At 48.5% G+C, this 19436-nt stretch overlaps 1 protein-coding gene across 5 annotated transcripts in view; it reads left to right on the forward strand.

Annotated features, from left to right (window-relative positions):
- The window catches only part of Eva1c (eva-1 homolog C), a 79507-nt gene that overhangs the window by 33719 nt on the left and 26352 nt on the right, over positions 1-19436 (forward strand). For 3 of the 5 annotated variants that reach the window (XM_005323534.5, XM_078044533.1, XM_078044534.1), the window contains 3 exons: positions 3502-3698; positions 6370-6493; positions 12320-12472. In XM_005323534.5, coding sequence (XP_005323591.3) covers positions 3502-3698; positions 6370-6493; positions 12320-12472 — 474 coding nt within the window. The remainder of the gene's footprint in view (positions 1-3501; positions 3699-6369; positions 6494-12319; positions 12473-19436) is intronic. The other 2 variants (XM_040286978.2, XM_040286979.2) reach the window with 2 other exon arrangements.

A 19436-nucleotide genomic window follows, 5' to 3' on the forward strand; every position in this document is an offset into this window, starting at 1 on the left:
GTGGGTATGGTATGTTATGGTATGGTATGTTATGGTATGGTGGATATGGTATGGTGGATATGGTATGGTGGATATGGTATGGTGGGTATGGTATGGTGGGTATGGTATGGTATGGTATGGTGTGGTATAGTATGATATGGTATGGTGGGTATGGTATGGTGGGTATGTTATGGTATGGTGGGTATGTTATGGTGGGTATGATATGGTGGGTATGGTATGGTGGGTATGGTGTGGTGGGTATGGTATGGTGGGTATGGTATGGTATGGTATGGTGTGGTATGGTATGATATGGTATGGTGGGTATGGTATGGTATGGTATGTTATAGTATGGTATGGTATGTTGGGTATGGTATGGTGGGTATGGTATGATATGGTATGGTGGGTATGGTATGGTGGATATGGTATGGTGGGTATGGTATGGTGGGTATGATATGGTGGGTATGGTATGGTGGATATGGTATGGTGGGTATGGTATGGTGGGTATGGTATGATATGGTATGGTGGGTATGGTATGGTGGATATGGTATGGTGGGTATGGTATGGTGGGTATGGTATGGTATGGTATAGTATGGTGGGTATGGTATGGTGGGTATGGTATGGTAGGTATGGTATGGTGGGTATGGTATGGTATGGTATGATATGGTATGGTGGGTATGGTATGGTGGGTATGGTATGGTATGGTATGGTATATTATAGTATGTTATGGTATGGTGGGTATGGTATGGTGGGTATGGTATGGTGGATATGGTATGGTGGGTATGGTATGATATGGTATGGTGGGTATGGTATGGTGGATATGGTATGGTGGGTATGGTATGGTGGGTATGGTATGATATGGTATGGTGGGGGGTATGGTATGGTGGATATGGTATGGTGGGTATGGTATGGTGGGTATGGTATGGTGGGTATGGTATGGTGCATATGGTATGGTGGGTATGGTATGGTGGGTATGGTATGATATGGTATGGTGGGTATGGTATGGTATGATATGGTATGGTGGGTATGGTATGGTGGGTATGATATGGTGGGTATGATATGATATGGTATGGTGGGTATGGTATGGTGGATATGGTATGGTGGGTATGGTATGGTGGATATGGTATGGTGGATATGGTATGGTGGGTATGGTATGGTGGATATGGTATGGTGGGTATGGTATGGTGGGTATGGTATGATATGGTATGGTGGGGGGTATGGTATGGTGGATATGGTATGGTGGATATGGTATGGTGGGTATGGTATGGTGGGTATGGGGCCACTGCACTGCACACACATGTTCTGATTCAGATGGTTCTGCAGAGGTCAAGTTCTGTTTAGATGGGCTAGACTATGTGACAAACAGAGTGAAGAAAGATAATGGCCCAACACAGCCAAAGCTTCTTTGTCACCCATTTCACAGTCTGTGGAGCAGGCACTCCTTCTGTCCAGGAATGTGGAGCAAGGTCCCTCCTGCCTTGTGGCTCCATAGCCCCCGGGTCTTGTCATTTCTTTCATGTAGCTGGATAACACACAATTCCGTTGGAAAGACCATGAACTTTGAGCCAAAGTCATGCTCTTAGAATCACCTGGGTATGGTAGCCAGCTGGTCACTCATCAGGGTCCTGGGAATGATACAGTCATGGACAAGAAGCTTTTGATAAGAAGTCTGAAGAGCGAGAACTAAGTGGTGGGCTCACAGTCTTGGGTGCTGGCCTAGAGGTAGCATCAGTGTGACCCTGGGTCCCTGGAAGCAGCATGTGGCTCATAGTGAGATCCCACAAAGGAGACTGGAATGGCCAGTGTCCTTCACCTTGTCAGGGTCCACCTGGGTGCCCTTCAGGGAGACCCTGGCCCAGGGCTCAGGACCTTGGAGGGCCTCAGCATGGCCTCTGATGTGTGTGGCCAGGTGCACCACGATGGTGATGTTGGCTGTTTGTGCCGGACTCAGACACACTGGTGCCTGGTGCCCCTTAGGGTTAGGGTTAGGGTTAGGGTTAGGGTTAGGGTTAGGGTTAGGGTTAGGGTTAGGGTTAGGGTTAGGTTAGGGTTAGGGTTAGGGTTAGGTTAGGGTTAGGGTTAGGGTTAGGTTAGGGTTAGGGTTAGACTTTGCCCCTCCAAGGGGATTCACTCAGGGTAGTTGAATTTGTGGTCCTTCTCATGATGGTTTTCTTTCTTTTTTTTATTTGTGCCTTATAGCTGTACATACTGGTGGGATGTTTTAAGGTTTCAAGGGTGGAAATAAAAGTTTAGAGGGAGCCCAAGGCCTGGGTTAAGTGTGCTTGTAGGTGTTCGCAGCCTCTTCAGAACATTCTAGATGGGTGAATGGGATGACCCCAGGCCAGACTATCTCAATCCCTTGGACTGTGAGTTTCCAGGAAGTTCAGGGAACTGATTTGGCCAGAAATCACATTCCTGGGAGGATTTTGAAACCTGAATGGAGCGACGTAAGCAGGGGTTATCGGTGTGGGAACCGGGCGTTCTGAAGCTGTCCTTCACTCCTCCCTCTCAGAGGCCGAGGGCTGCCCACTGCATCTCCCACACACCTCACCAGAAAGTCCCTGGCTCTGCTCCCAGCAGCCTGGCGGTCGACCTCGTGAGGTGTGAGAAGGAGGAAGGGAATCTCCTTCTCCCCACATTTTGGAGGCCAGAAGTCTGGAGTCCAGGCATCAGCAGGGCCACGCTCTCTCCTAAGGCTCCAAAGAATACTCCTTCCTTGCCTCTCCCAGCTTCCCGTGGTGGCCGGCAGTCCTTGGCCTTCCTTGGCTTGTAGATGTCCCTTCAGTTTTCACTCAGCTGTCTTCTGTGTTCCTTCTCCTCTTATAAGGACAAGTGGTAGCAAGGGACCTCCTTACCCCAGTGTGACCTCATTTTAACTAATTATGTCTGTGGTGACCCTATTTCCAAATGAGGTCACGTTCCGAGGTTCCTGGAGAACATCTGCCTTCAGGGGGCCATATTCAACCCACAGCAAACCCCACCATCCTTTCCCCCTCTCTCCTCCCACACTCTTCCCAGCTTGCCCTACACAGGGCAGGGGGCCACCTGGCTTTCCTCTCCAGCAGGGGTGGGGACAGGCCCTGGAGAAGTTTCCCAAAGTGAAACTGCATCCCCTCACCCCAGCAAGGCCTGGGAGAGCAGAGAGCCTGGTGTCCCTCAGGACAGGCATCCACAGGCTGGGGGACTCCCACTCAGCATGTTTTCCTCCTTTATAGGGGTACTTCCAGACTCCTTGGCTCCTGGCCTGTCCCCTCTGCTTCCTGAGGGAAGGGAGCCCTCAGAGCCTCACCGTGGGCCACCCCAGACCACGGTTTCTGGCCCAGACATGAAAACCGGCATCTGCTCCTGGAACTCCAACTTGGCCACTTCTGGTGGCTTCTCTGCTGGAGCAGCTATGGCGGCCGCACCCCACATCTTCCTGACTGAGCAGCCCCTTCCCTGGGGGAACCAATGTCTTCCTGCTCCAAAACTGTGAAGGAGTGGTGGGTTCCTGGGCCTCTTATAACCCAGCTAAATATTTTCCAGGTTACCTAACCAAACTCCTGCAAAACCACACCGCCTATGCCTGTGACGGGGACCACTTGAATCTGCAGTGCCCTCGGCATTCTACAATCAGTGTCCAATCGGCATTTTATGGGCAAGATTACCAAATGTGTAGTTCCCAGCAGCCTGCCTCCCAGAGGGAAGACAGCTTAACCTGTGTGGCACCCACTACCTTGCAGGTATTACCTTTTGTAGATGTGTTAAGATGATAAAATGATTTCAGCTCTCTCTCTCTCTCTCTCTCTCTCTCTCTCTCTGTCTCTCAGTCTCTTTCTCTGTCTCTCCCTGAATATGTATTTGTGAAGCAAATCCGGTCCTTGAAAATCTCAATTTGTACAAATCACCTATTTGGCAGGTGAGCTATTATTTGCTTCTCAAAGGCCTTTACCAGAGTCCATATAATCCCTACCTGTTGGAGAGCTCCCTTAGTACATTTGCAATATGAATTTATTCATAGGCATCTTCCTTACTGCACAGTTGGGCTTCAACCACTGGGTCCACATCCCCCACAAATACTAAAGTAGAAAAGGAATTCTTTGGTGGAAACCGTGTTTCCGTGAAGCAGATGTACAAGGTCACGATCAACTTCTTAGAGAATGACACGAGGAAGAGGAATATCAAAAACTGTGGCTTGCTTCTCCACAAGATAATCACATTGTCCTGGTTATTCTCTGGAGCTACATTGAGCAGCCTCTGCTGAATTATTTTTTCTTCTAGATAGAGCCAGGAATTGGGGGAGGGAACTCTAAGTCATTCCCTTTTGGGGAAAGATGGTGTAGAGGGAGGGCAAACTAACATTCACTGATGGTTTTAGACTACCCATGGTTTTCAGTTACCCAAGCCACTTCCATACACTAATCCTGGCGTTTTAAGTAGTTGGTCAAGATTATGGAGACACTTGGCCTGGGATGTTTTTCAGACTCCCAAGTTCCAGATGAATACACTGAAAGCTGGGTGTTTAGCTTAGGTGGAAAGTTAGAAGCAGTTTGATTTTGTCAGCCATAGAAAACACAGATAAAGATAAATTCACTGAGATAACTAAAGAGAAGGAGAATGACCTTCAATGCTGTGTCCCTCTTCCTAGGGCCCAAAGAGGAGAGGCAGAAGTATCATGATGAGATGGAGGGTCTTCTGTTTCACACACATTTATTGCTCTCATTCCAAGAATCTTGGTGTCCAGGCAGTCACGTGGTTGGTGAAAATATTAACCCGGGGCCAGAAAGCATGGGTTGGAATGAATTCTCTGACGCGGCTTCCACACTCTGATGAGTGACAACATGTTTCGATGGAGGCAAGCAGTTAGTTTCCTGGTTTGCCCAACCTACCCTAATTCTCCCCTCAGGGGCCCCGATTCCCTGTTGATCTGCTCCCATTGCTCTGCCCACCCAGCCCTGGTGTCCAGCTGTGTGCTGCCCTCTTAGGTGCATAATAAGTACTTTGGCCAGTGCCCAAAGGCCGGAAGTGCCTCCTTTGAGAAAGCCTGAACTCTGGCAGGCGGGAGCTCCTGCCTCGGCCAGGTGCCCCGAGGGAAGAGGATGTTCCATCAGGCCGACAAGTTAGTATTTGTGAACACTGTTCTGAGGCTGTTCGGAGGCTCGTTTGCCAGAAGCATCCCTGTGCCCTGCTCTTTTATCCAGAGATCAAGAAGAGATCCTTTCCTTTGTGACTTTTAAGCTTAGCTGGGAACAGAGGCAAGGTGCTTCCTCCAAGAGAGTTTGCTCATGACAGAGAGAGAGGGGACAGGTTGACATCCACTCAGGTGACCACGACTGACCCAACCCAAGACTAACGTCAACAGGAAGTCCCCTCTCTGTGTTTTCCAGCTGGGACACAGCTTGTCCTCGAGGCGCCGTCCTGTGACATCCGAGTCACTTTTGGTGACCCTTGACCAGGCCAACATGCATCGTCCTCTGAGAGCAACACCTCCTGGGGAGTTGGGGGCTTCCCTGGGCATCTTTCTGTTGATTGGTCCATACCTGCTGGGCCCATGAGGTGACAGGTGACACCTAGTAGAGCCAGCATCCTTCAAGTCCTCAAGTCTGGGACCTCTGAGTTTAATCACAGACAGGGTTTGTTCCTTTTGGAAACCAAGAATTGGAAAAATAGCAGTAAAACACTGGAACTTTCTATGGCCCAGGATCAGGTGGTCCATTAGCTTCCACAGAGCAGATGCGTGATCAAATGAAGGAGTTGCCTAGAAAAAAAAGGAAAATCAGGGGAGAGAGAGAGAGAGAGAGAGAGAGAGAGAGAGAGAGAGGAAGGAAAGCTTTAGAATAAATACTCAGCACAGTGCCTGAGTGTCCCACTGAGTAAATTGCTCCACAAGGGAGACATGGGCTCTCTACCCTTGAGTCTGATCATGGTGGAATTAGCGGTAATTTTCACTTGTTGGTCTCTTGCTGGGTCATGAGCTGGAAAGACTTGGGGTGTCTGGGGCCTGTCCCACTGACCAGCTATCCCTGCCTGTCCCACTGTAGAGCTTCTTCTAAGGGGAGGAGCTGTATGGATGATTCCTGATCGTCACTGCTATTTGACACTTGATATTGCCCATGTCCCCTGGAGCCTCCGGAAGTCAGCACTTTTGCCAAAGGAATCAACCAGAGCATCAGCTGAGCTGGTTGGGTGATGGTCCTAAGATGATGGTCCTGGCTCTGCTGGATCAGGTCTCTTCCTTCGGGAAGGAGCAGGGAGCCAGCGCCCTCACCCACATGTGGGTACTTCTGTCCTGAACACAGTTAGGCCCGGTGGGGAGGCTACCCCGCTCCTCAGAGCCCGGAGCAGCACAGGTGTGGGGTCTGGCGGACACGGTGTGCGTTCACAAGCCTGTGCCTTTTCTACCCCTCCTTCTAGAAGGTGCTGGACGAGTGCCAGAACCAGCGGGCCTGCCACCTCCTGGTCAATAGCCGTGTCTTTGGACCTGACCTTTGCCCAGGAAGCAGTAAATACCTCCTGGTCTCCTTTAAATGCCAACCTAGTAAGTAACTTCTGAGGGGGGAACAGTGCTTGTGGGGTTGGTTCCCGGTTTCCTGGAATCTCCTGATGAAAATTCTCTGCCCCTGGTGTTTATCCAACTCTGAAACCTTGTTAACAGAAACGTTGGGGAGAAAGAGAGACAGAGACAGACAGGCAGAAAGAATGGGTGTGTGTTTTTATAAATCCATGAATTTAAAAATCCTTCCCAGTGCGTAAAACTCAGTTTGACTGACGCTTAACTATTAGAGGTGACAAGGAACAGCCATTGATTTTCCTCAAAATGCAGAACTAATTCTGCTCTTTAGAGGCAGTCCTGGTAGGAGGCTGGAGTCCTTGAGGACCGAGACAAGGCAGTCACCAGAGACGACTGCTTCAAATGTTTAGAAACTGCCTTCTCTGATTTTTATAGATGGCCAAGACTCTGTTGGCCATTTTCATTCCAAGGAGGATGAGAGAGGAAGGACATGGCCAGAGCAATCTCTCCTATCTGATTCTCTGCTTTTCTCCACTGACTCTTGCTGTTTCTAATGCAAATTGGTTTTGTGATTAACCCTTTATCAGCCAAAAAATAATCCCTGTTCAATGAGTGGGTCGTTCTTCCATGCACACAGCGTGTGCCTGAGAAACACCACGAGGGATTGCGTCCCTAGACTTTCTTAATTAATCCGTTGAAAAAGAAATGATAACAACAGCCTTTAACCAAAACATAAGGAGTGATGATTTTTATAATCCCCACACAATCATTTTCACTTTTTGCACTTTGTTCTCTGTTGGTTCTCTTTCTGGAGCCCAGAATTCCCCAAGACACTGCAGCCTGGGTGCTGGAGGGTAGGAGGCACAGAGCCACATGGGTGCCACTTCTCCACTGCACATCTGGGGAGAACCCCTGGATCCTCTCTGCAGACATCCAAGCTTCTCCTAAACCCTCTCCCTGCTAGGACCTGGAAACCTTGGAACTGCTCCTGTGGCTCTGCCCGGGTACTGTGCATGCAAATGCACTCACACATTCACTAATCCACGCATGTTCACACCCACAACACATCCATGCATGTGCACACTCACCACATGCTCCATTGACACACACATCTTATCATATACCCGGCACCCTGCAGCATACACAATGCGATCACACATGCTCACACATACACACTGTCATGCACACCCTCACACACTCACACACAATCACAAATACCTACAAACAGGTCTGAGTATTGCAGAACAGCCAGACCCCGCCCTGTGCTGTGTGCTCCATTACCGGATGCCTTGGAGAATTACAGAAATGTGTGCAAGATCCCCAGTGAGGTCGGGTTCCCTCCATTCTCTCTATCTCGAGTCTACAGAGAGTTTTGGTTCTGGTGAGGTCTTAGATCTAGGCAATTCTGGATCTGTTTCCCTTTCTGCTGTGAGCTGCTGTGTCCTCTCGGGTCCTGTTCAGGACTCTCTCTGAGGCTCCAGGACTCCATTGTAAAAGAAGATAATGCCGCTTCCCCACAGGGCTGTCTAGAGACTGTAAATAGCGTGGTGCATGTAAAATGCTCAGCACCAGACTTGTCATGAAGGAGAGTGCAATCATGGAAGCTCTCATTCATGTAAGAAGATAGTCATTCTTGGGACAGATCTGAGTGATCGAGGGCAGTGAGGGGAATGGCCTGGCCTCTCCTGGGTGAGGGAAATGGCAGGGCACACTGTACAGAATTTAAAAACGCAAGTGACCAAGTGCTTGTCTACATTGTAATGTCACCATGTTCTAGCTATCCTAAGAAATGCCCGTAATAAGATACTTTTATCATGGCAAATTGTTCCGCTGCCCATCTTTAAAAGGCTACTACTGATAAGTAACTGTACGGATGGTTCCAGACTTAGGATGTTAATGTGTAGCTTCATCATGGTGTGAGAGTGATACACATTCAGTAGAAACCACACTTTTTTTTTTTTTCTTTTTGGTGCTAGGGATTGAGCCTAGCAAATTTCAAATTTTGATCTTTGCCCAGGCTAGCAGTATGCAGTACAATCCTCTCTTGCAATGCTGAGCTATGGCTGCAAGCCACAGCTCCCAGTTAGTCATCCAGCCACCAGGGGAGATAACAATACTTCACAGTGCGCTCTGCTGGTAAGCGATGAGGTTAGGTAGATTAGGCATATTAAATGCATTAAATTCTGATTTAAAAACATGATTTCTGTTTAAAAAATGATATTATCCACTCGTGATGGGTTTATGAGGACATAACCCCATTGCAAGCTGAGGATCCCCTGTGTGTGTATTATTAAAAAGAGATGGGGTGTCCCACACAGCCCTGTAATGGGTAGAATCAGGAGGGAGAGTGTCATTCCAGGGTCCTCTATGCAGGGTCACTTCGCTACCTCCCCAAGCTCCTGTGCAGCTCCTCACCTACGAGGCAGGAGTGTTGGTGACTTACTTCTGGAGGGCAGCCCTCACCCCTCACTGCAGAGCAAATGAGCCCCAAAGCAAAACCTAGTCCTCTAAGAAAAGGAGTAACTATGTTAGTAGTCCCATTGTCCCTTGGAGCCCAGAAATGCCACTCTTAGGTGAAATAGCACATTCTCAAAGAACCAAGTGACTAAATATAATACAACAGTGACCCCCAGGACATAATGTGACAGACACAGGCCCCTCCACTTTGGACGATCATTTGCCTGTAATGTGGAGACAGAAATCTCTGGAGGCCTCACGTGCAGGTGCTTTGTTACCTTGGGTGGGTTCTGCTGGCCTCTAGGCTACCTTCAATGAATGGCCTTTGGAACTCAGAGATGTGGCTAATAGGTACATTTCATGATGTGCCTTTAAAAAAAATCTAATTTTTCAACATTCTGACCAAATAAATAAATAAATAAATGAAAATCTAGTCTGATTTAAAAAAAATAAAAAAAAGTTTCCATTTTTTAGATAAAGCTTGGTTTTTTCTTGCCTTTTCCTGCCCTTTTTGGGGGGACAAGCTCTGCCCCTGGAAGGCATTCTTCACATGTTCTGGTGTTCTCCCAGTTGGAAGTGGGTGCTTGGCCTCTGGTCTGCATTAAATTCACCCTGGGCCTTTGAAGTCAGAAGAAAATGTCAGTGTTGGTGGGACTTAGCATAATGCATGGAAATCCTCATGCGTTTGTGGAGATGACTCACCCAAAAGACTCAAAGCCTCCAAAGTCAGGGTCAGGGTCAATATGTTCTTTTTATTTAGAAAAAAAAAGGAAACAAATTTTCCCTGGTTCTAAGTTCAAGCTGCTATGCTGTTTCCAGTGAGCAGGTAAAGGGCCTTCTACACATTTTCCCAGCCACAGGTCTACTGTGCCCTCTGCATGTGGATCTTCCTAGTGTCCAACTAACAGGCAGGGGTGGTGGTTTGGGAACTAGACAGGGTAGGGATTTTGTGCATCTGTAACATGAGTTCCTCTCTGAGCCTTTGATTAATCCTGAATGCTCCCATTTTACGTACAGTAGTCCTCCCTTATCCACTGAGAAAGAATTCCAAGATCTCCAGGGGTGCCCAAAACCACAGAGAATACTCAACCTCGTGTGTACTCTATTTTTCCTATATATATGCACCTATGAGAAAGTTTAATTTATAAATTAGAGACAGTAAGAGATTAACAACAATTAATAATAAAACAGAACAATTGTATCAACATACTATAGTAAAATCACAAGCATCAATATAACCTTGTGCTTTGGGACCATTATCAAGTAAAATACAAATAATTTGAACACAAGTACTGCAATACGGTGACAGTCAATCTGGTAACCAAGACAGCTAGTGAATGACTAACAGGCAAGTAGCACATATCAAGTGGACACACTAAAAAAAAGGGGGTGATTCATGTCCTGGGTGGGATAGAGCCAAGGTGGCCAAAGATTTCAACATACTACTCACTACTCAGAAGAGTACACAATTTAAGATCGATTGTATATCCTCTTCTGAGAAGTGTCTGTTCATGTCCTGGGCCCATTTATTGATTGGGTTATTTGTGTTTTGGGGGAGCCACCGTGAGACCCTGTTTCTAAATAAAATACAAAAAAATAGAGCTGGGGGTGTGGCTCAGTGGTCAAGGGCCCCTGAGTTCAATTCCTGGTATCCTCTCCCACACACAAAAAAGTGAGTATTAGTTACTATTGTTTATAAGTTAAAGATATTATTAAGTCAGTATAATTTTGTAGCATACAGATCATGCATTTGAGTGCACAGTTTGATGATCTTTAGTCTATATCTACCGAGTTTTGCTTCCATGACCACAGTCCAGCCGTAGAACATTTCTACCACCTCAAAACGCTCCCCGTGCCCATTTTCTATTGCTCTTTGCTGACATCCCCTCAGGAAACCACTCATCTACATCCTGCCCCTGAAGACTTCCCTTTCTGAATATAGTGTAGACAGTCACATGTCATATAATTACGTTTTGGTCAGTGACAGGCCACCTATATGACAATGGTCCCATAAACGGACCATGGGTCTGGAAAATTCCTATCAACTTAGTATTTTTACAGTGCTTTTTCAGTGTGTGGATGTGTTTAGGTGCACACACACTTACCATTGTGTTGCGATTGCCTGTGGTGTTCAGGAGAGTAACATGCTGTGGGTTTGTGGTCTAGTAGCAATCATCTATTCCAGATAGCGTAGGTATGTAGCAGACGGTACCATCTAGACATGGGGAAGTAACTGTGATGCTCACCCAATGATAAAATTCCCTCGTGACACACTTCTCAGAATTTATTCCCCTTGTCAATGAACACACGGTGACTGCACCATAGTCCCCCTTTATCCAGGGGGAATGTGTTACAAGACCCCCAGTGGGTGCCTGAAATATATGTGATTTTTTTTCCTTATACATACTTACCTATGATAAAGTTTAATTTATAAACAAGGCACAGTAAGAGTTTAACAACAATGATAATAAAATATTTATAACAATTACTATGATAAAAATTATGGGAATGTAGTCCATCTTTCTGGAATTTTCCATGGGCTACTTTCAGACCGTGGGTAACTGAAAGCCTAGAAGGCAGGAGCTCGGATGATGTGGGGACAGCTGTAAATGGAAATATAGGATACGCAGTCTTTCGTGGCTGGAGTGTTAGCAAATATGTTAAAAATAAAATCATTATTAAAACCTTTCACTAATTGAATGATTTGGGGATACGCTATTAAAAAATAAAGTGTTTTTCTTTTTTGACAGTGGACTTATAATGTCACTGTATAATAGTCAAATAATTTGTTATGGCAAACAGATAAGCAAACTTTGCCTACCTGGGGTTCCTGGTTGTGGGGCAGCTCCTAACACTTCCACAAACAGGGATTCTTTACAGACTCAGCACCTTCTTTTGGCCCAGTTTCCTAGCAAAATAATAATAATAATATCATAATAGCAGTAGTACTAGTAGTTTGCTTTTATAGCATCTCTGCTTCTCTTTCGTCTCTGGAGAAGTGGATGGTGGCATTGGCAGTGCGGTTTACCTGGGTGCTTCTCCCAGAAGGTCAGATCTGGTCTTTCCCTGTGAGAGTCCCAGGTCCACATTTAGAGGGCCCTGCAGTCAAGGAATCCGCGAGTGGGGAGGGAAGGCTCCGAGCGTCCGGGTCTCTGCTCCCTTCACCTGGCGTCTGTTCTTTGCACCTTGGTATCACTCCTGGGGTCTCCCTGCTGTCTGCAGGTCACTTTCCACTGCTTCCTGCAGAGGACTTGTTTCCCAGGGCCACAGATGCCCTTGGCAGACAGGTCCTGAGTACAGCTCAGAGGACTGGGCACCAGGACTTGGACAGTGCTCACCGTTCCTGTTGCTTCCGAGGGGAGCTGATGGTGCCGCCGGCTTTTGTTTCCACTCCAGATGAACTGAAAAACAAAACCGTGTGTGAAGACCAGGAGCTGAAGCTGCACTGCCACCAATCCAAGTTCCTCAACATCTACTCCGCCACCTACGGCAGGAGGACCCAGGAGAGGGACACCTGCGCCTCCGAAGCCCAGCGGCTGCCCCCCTTCGGTGCGTGCTTTTGTTTGCTTATAGTTAGGTGCTGAGTGGATCAGGGCCCTGGGTCCCCTGGGAAAGACGTCACTGCAGTGGCCAGCATCTGGGTCAGAGGGAAAGTCGAGCAGTTATTGAGTACCTGCTGTATGCAGAGCCCTGTTCTAGGCACCAAGGAGGCATCAGTGACCAACACCATCTCTACACTGATGATCTGACCTTCCAGCAGTGGACGGCAGAGAAAGCAGAAAAGAAGGAACTAGTACAGCGGGCTTCACGTCTGTGAGCTCTACTTCTGCGGATTCATTCAATAGGATTGAGATCGAGATTGAAAACATTTGGGGGGAAATTTTTTGCCTACACTGAACATGCACACCCCCCATTCTTATTCTCTCAACAATGGTGTAACACGTATTGACATAGTTTTTACATGGCACCAGGTATTGTGCATCATCTAGACATGATCTAAAGCCATGAGAGGATGTGTCTGGGTTGTATGCAAACACTACACCATTTTGATTAAGGGGCTTGAGCACGCATGGGGTTTGGCATCTGCAGGGAACCCTGGAACCAATCCCTCACGGATACTGATTGACAATTTTATGTCATGTGTCAGGTGCAGACAAGTCTAAGGAGGAAATCACACCAGAGAGGGGAGGTGGAGAAGCAGGGTATGCTGTGAAGAAGCCAGAGTTTATGGAATGAGGTTCACGTGGGGCAGAGAGTTAGAAAAGATGAGGGAGGGACTCAGCAGACACTTGGGAAGGAGTGTCCAGGTAGAGTGGGGAGCCAGTTCAAGACCTCAAGGCTGCACTCCATGTGGAGTGTTCAGAGCCACTTAGAGGCCTGCAGTCTGGAGCTAAGAGATGATGCCTTCGTGTAGTCTGATAGCTCCACCCGTCAGAGCCAGCCTGTATTACTAGTCAGGGTCTAGTGTGTGTGTGTTTGTGCGCGCACAAATTTGGAAAAAGGCGGGAGATTGTGAGCTGGCAAGTCTTAATCTGCAGGGCAGTTTGGCAGACTGGAAAGCCAAAGGGAGAGTCGATCCTGAGGTCTCAAATTCAAAATTCCTGCAGTCTTGAGAATTCCTTTTTAGAGAAATCTGTCTTTGCCCTTAATCAGACTTCAACTGATTACATGAGGCCCATCCACACCACGGAGGGCAATCTGTCTTACTCCAGATTTAAATTAGTGTACTGATTTAAATGTTAGTTTCATCTTAAAAAATACCTTTACTGCAGCACCACACTGATTTGTAACCAAACAACTGGATACTGAATATTGATGCACAAAATTAGCCATCAAATTCCAGCCTGTGGTAGTGAAAAAGCTTCATGTCTCTCTACTGTGTTACCAGGAAGGGCAGACCCACCCATGAGACAGATGAAGTGTCACACTTATTGATCAGCTTCTAAAATGAGCCCTTGATGTATTAAATCGTTATGATTTATTCATGAATGGCACGTGAAATTAGGAGTAAATTTGTGTCTCAGGAGGACCTTGGACCTAAAAATGAAAAGTAATTGGCCTGACTGTATGGGTGAACATGCAGGTGACTCAATAGAGAGCCAGGTCACCAGGATCATGTGCCCCAAAGGACTCGTGATGGCATGGGCACGGTCAGGGTTCAGGAGCTGACATTTACTCCCCATGGGGAGCTATTAAGAGGTTGGAACCCTGATCTGACCCTGGTGCTTAGAGCTGGGCCCTTCAGGAGGTGATGAGGATTGGATTAGGTCATCCCAGGAGAGTTCCTCTGGTAGAAAATTGGTGACTTTAAAAGAAGAGAATCCAGGAGAGACACACATATGCTCTCTGTTTGTTGCCTTGTCACGCCCTGGTCTACCTCGGGACTCTGCCAGTGGGAGGGCTTCACCAAGCCAGGTAGAGTAGCCCACGCCTGCAATCCCAGCTGCTCAGGAGACTGAAGCAGGAGGATCATAAGTCCAAGGCCAGCCTCAACAACTTATTAAGACCCTGTCTCAAAAATTAATAAAGGACTGGAAGTGCAGTTCAGTGGTAGAGTACTTGCCCAGCATATGCAAGACCCTGGGTTCTATCTATCCCCAGTACCACAAAACATAGAAAGAAGGCCATCGCCAGATGCAGGTCCTTGATATTTAACCAGAACCTCTTTCCTTTATAACGTTACCCAGCTCAGGTGTTTTATTGTAGTAAAAACATGCAAACAAACTAATACAGAAAATTGGTACTAAGAATGTCAGTACTATAACTAGGAATGGGTCATTACTTTAACTAGACCCCAAAATGTAGAAGTGACTTTGGAGCTGAATAACAGACAGAGATTGGAAGAGGCTGAAGGAACAAGCTAGAAATATGCTACTATATATAAGAAGAGCACTACCGGAAAGTCTGGTGAGGGCTCAGGAGGAGAGACTAGGGATCAGTCTGAGATGGAAACAAGGATCTTCTTGGAGACTGAAGAAAAGGTCACCCTGGTTATGAAGGAGTAAAGACCCTGACTTCATTGTGTACATGCCCCAAGGCTTTGTGAAAGCCAATGGTGACGGACTAGTTCACTTAGCCGAGGAGACGTCAAAAGGACAAAGCGCATTACATTGTGTCCTGGGCACTGTGGGCTGCTTTTGGTCAGACTGACTGTGAGACTCGAGAGCAAAAGGAAAGAGAATGGAAAGGGTTGGAATCAACACACAGCTTGGCCAAGGAAGGAGCTAAGAAAAGCAGGTGAGGGTCCTGACCAAGAAACCCCTTGCAGGATTAGTGAGGATAAAAGCAAGCTAGGGCTTCACACCAGGATGGGAAACAGGAGGCCAGGCCATCCAGAGAGGCTGCCCTCCCCTCGCAGGCCCAGAGACCTTCCAGGGCAGCAGAATGTCAGGAAAGGGGCTCAGACACCCTCCAGGGGCACAGCACAGGACGGCACTCTGCCAGCGTGGTCCGGGCTGGGGGCTGCTGGTGCTGAGTGTGCAGAATGCCACGCAGAGATCCCCTGCTGGGAACCACAGGACTGGAGCCTCAGGGGGGACCCCAGTAATGTGCAGCTCCCATTGCGGGGAAACTGCATGAGAGAGTCATCCCGGCTGCCGGCTGCCGTCTGCAAAGCCGCACTAAAGCCTTGGGAACCCACCCCTCCCTGTAGTGTGCGTGGGATGCTGAACTTGGAGCTTTGGGATTGGACATGGGCCCTGCTGAGGTTGACTCTTCCCTGGGGCAGCTTCCTCTTTCTACTTCCCTGTTTCTCTCCTTGGGAATAGGAATGTTTCCCCACCCCCAGCCTGGCCTGCCGTGGTATCTTGGAAGGAGAGGACTTGTTTTTATGGACAGGCTTACAGCTGCAGGGGTCTGCCTTGAGTCTCAGAGGAGGCTCTGGGCTTTTGAAATAATCCTGGGATAAACTGAGACCCTGAGACTGTTGGAGATGGAGCCATTGTCACTTAGGTTATGAAGACAGGAGGTTTAGAGGTAGGGGGGCGGGGGGTAGAATGCTAGGGCCTGGGTGTGGCCTAAGTGTGTCCCCGCTGGCATTTAATCCCTCCTGGAAGGTGTTAAAAGGAAATCTAATCTGATTATGGGTGTTTCCAAGGGGAGCCTCAGGCACCAGGCGTGGTGGTGCAGGCCTAATCCCAACTGCTTGGGAGGCTGTGGCAGGAGAATCACAAGTTTGAGACCAGTCTGGGCAACTCTGGGAGTCCCTGTCTCAAAAAGCAAAAAGGGCTGGGAATGTAGCTCAGTGATAAAAGGCCCTGGGTTTAATCCCCAATTCTATAAAAAAAAAAAAAAAAAAAGAAGGTGGGCCTTTGGGAGATGATTAGGATTAGATAAATTCATCCCAGTGGACCAGTGGAGTCTCTATGACTGAGTACTGGTGGCCTTAAGAGAAGAAAGTGAAAGTCCAGAAGAGTCACACACATATGCTGTCCCCATCTCTGGCCTATTGATGCCCTCAGCTGCCTCAGGACTCTGTCAGAAAGAGGACTATCACAAGATGTGGGCCCTTGACTTTGGACAAGAACTGTGGGCCTCATAAACCTCTTTTCTTTACAATGTTACTCAGTCTCAGGTATTTTGTTGTAGTAACTAAAAATGGACCAATATAGGCCCATACCCAGTGTTGGGGGAAAGCTGCTCTGTTGAGAATGTGGACATCTGTTAAAAGGCCACTTTGAAAGATCCCCAAAGGCAGGCAGGCATGGTCATCCAGCTGCTCTTAAGTAGACCTGGGGGACGGGGCTCCTGTCTTCACAGGTGTGACGGCCAAATGAGCAGAGAGGCCCATGTGAGGGGGTTCTCCATCGGCTGCTAACGGCACTCTCCTCTGCTCCGTTCCCCTGAGTGACCTGTGAGTTCCTGAATCTCCATTCTCCCTCTCAAATCACACCTGCTCGTGTTTGGACAGAAGCCGTTGGTTTCTTTGTGTTCAGGGTCCCCACACTTTCTGTCTTCTCCCTGCTACTGTCTTAGGTGAGGGGACCATTGCCTGGGCACTCTGGGCTGGCCTTTCTCCCCAGGGAGGCCAGAGGCATCCTCCCATCTCCTTATGTGATCTGAATTCCGTGGTGAAATAAGAAGCTCTTGGATCTAACCTCTTTCTGCAGAACAGGACTTCACTCTTTTAACTGCTGACCTTTTTATTATTCAAGCGAGTTTCCTAAAGGGCGCTTGCGGGGTCCTGGAGGGCGCCTCGGGCTCTGTTTCTTCTGTATGCATTCTTCAGTGCTCCCCCAGCCCCACAGCAATATAGGGGAAGGGCACCCACTTCTCGGGCTCACTGGGTCTCACTTGGCTGCGTGTGTTTGGGGAAGCAGCAATAATAGATTGTCTCAGTTGCTCTTCTGGGAAAAGTTCCTTCAGCCAAGTAAGATCTGTCGGCTGAAGGATTTAAATCCAATAAGTTTTTGCTGCCTTGTGTTCCTGGAAGGTGGATGGGACCTGGGTTCCAAGGGGAAACGTAATTAGTCAAATGAAGTATTAACGGGCACCAGGTCCAGGAGACAGGTTTCCGTGGAGATTGGCGGATTCCTCGGGTCTGTGAATGGAGTCTGCGCCCCTCAGTAGCTGATCAAGGCAGGAGGACCTGTGGAGTCCCTCCCAGCCCCTGCCTCCCCATCCGGCTTGTCTGTCCCCGCTCTCGGGGCACTCGGGCTGAGCAAGCTCTGTCCTGCCTTTGTGAGCCACAGACCAGATGCCGGAGCCCCTCTGCCTGTGCTGGGCCGCGTGCAGGGGGCCAAAGGGAAAGCCGAGGGTGGCCTTTGAGGATGCTCAACTCGTCTCAGCCTCAGCCTTGTGTGCAAACCTCAGCCTCATTCTCACCTCCGAGGCGGATGCACCTTGGGGCCAGGCTCTGCCTGTGGGTACATTTTCTTCATTTAACTGGATGCTGAGACCATTCACTGGGCCCAGGTAAACCACGCCTCAAGGTTTTAACCTGTGCATGGCACACAAAGTCATCCCATGATCCCTCCTGTATAAAGAGGCTTTGATGTCACCCACCTGAAAAAGTACACTCTTTGGACCTCCGCTCCCCCCAGCGACCTATCCACAAGTCCTGGGCACTCCCTCGGATGCCCGAGCCTCTCTAGTCTGGCCTCTGTGCTCCCGGCCCACTTAGCCCACTTTGGGCTTTTCTTGCCTGCATCATCAGGGCTGCGTCCCTACATTTGTCAGGCAGAGGGATGTCATTAAGATTAAATAGATGACATTGCCCCCTCTGTGAAGCCCTGCACCTGGTCCTGGCTGACATCCTGCCACTCTGTCCCCTTTCCTCGAAATCTCAGGAACATCTTTTGTTCATTCAGACCCCCAGGTCTTTGCACAAGCTACTTCTTTGGTCTAGACTCTCTTTTTTAAATTTCTTTGGTGGTGCTGGGGATTGAACCCAGGGCCTTGTGCCTGCGAGGCAAGCACTCTACCAACTGAGCTAGATCCCCAGCCCATGGCTTGGGCTCTTATCTATGCCTTTGTGTAGCTGGCCCAGTGTCATGGTCCAGGAATCCACTGGAATGTCCTCTCAGAGCAGTGCCCCAGCACCTGCCCGAGCAGCACCTTGTCACTGCCACCCTCCTCCAGCCATCCCTGGTTGATTTTCTTCCTCGGGTGGAAGGACTCCATGATGTTTGGGTGTGGCCCATCTCCCCAGAATCTGAGCTCTGCAGGTACCAGGTCTGTGGAATTCCCAGCAACGAGAGTGGCGCCTGGCACAGAACAAGTGCCCGTGTGAACCTGGAGACGTGTGAATGAACCAGAGTCCCCCACCACACCCCAGCACACAGAGGTGCCCACGCAGCTCCTGCAGAGAGATGGTCGTCTGGGAATGTGGGCCTGCTGTTACAGCTTCTGACCACTCATGAGACGCTGGAAATCTGGGTTTTCAAAAAATGTGAAATGTTCCAGCTTTTAAAACACCAAGGGAGCCAAACAAAACATGCCTACGGGCGACATCCAGGCCACAGGCTGCCAGCGTGTGTGTGATCTCAGCTCTGCTTTCCCGGTAGGTTCTGCAGCTCGGCCGCCCGGCTTTGAAGAAGGGGAAAGGGCTATTTATCCTCTACCCTAGACCCTGGCATGATTCAGTAGACAGACTGGATCTCATCATCCGCCTTTAGGAGGGTGTTCTCCAGTTTGCGTCCCGGAACATCTGGTTTGAGAGGGTGGCTGGCATGCGTTTCCTCTCGCATGTGCTTCAGGCTCAGGGTGTCACACATCACCAAGAAGCCCCCAGTGGTCAGGGACGGCTTCGGTTTTCACAACAGTGAAGTGTGGCTTTAAGATTCAGACACTGAGGGAGAGAGCCTTTCTAGGCCTTTCTAAAATATCGTCATCCTCATCCTCATCCTCATCACTATCATCATCATTTTCCTCTTCTGCACCAACACTGGAATAATACTTAACAGAAACAACAAGAAGATCCAACTGCACACTGTGTCCAGGTGATAACGCATCTGTTCTTTATTTCTTCAAAGCCCTGCGGTCTCAAGCATCATGGTAATTTGCATTCTGCTTT

Source organism: Ictidomys tridecemlineatus, chromosome 3, assembly GCF_052094955.1.
Source record: "Ictidomys tridecemlineatus isolate mIctTri1 chromosome 3, mIctTri1.hap1, whole genome shotgun sequence".
NCBI classification, from domain to species: Eukaryota; Metazoa; Chordata; class Mammalia; order Rodentia; family Sciuridae; genus Ictidomys; species Ictidomys tridecemlineatus.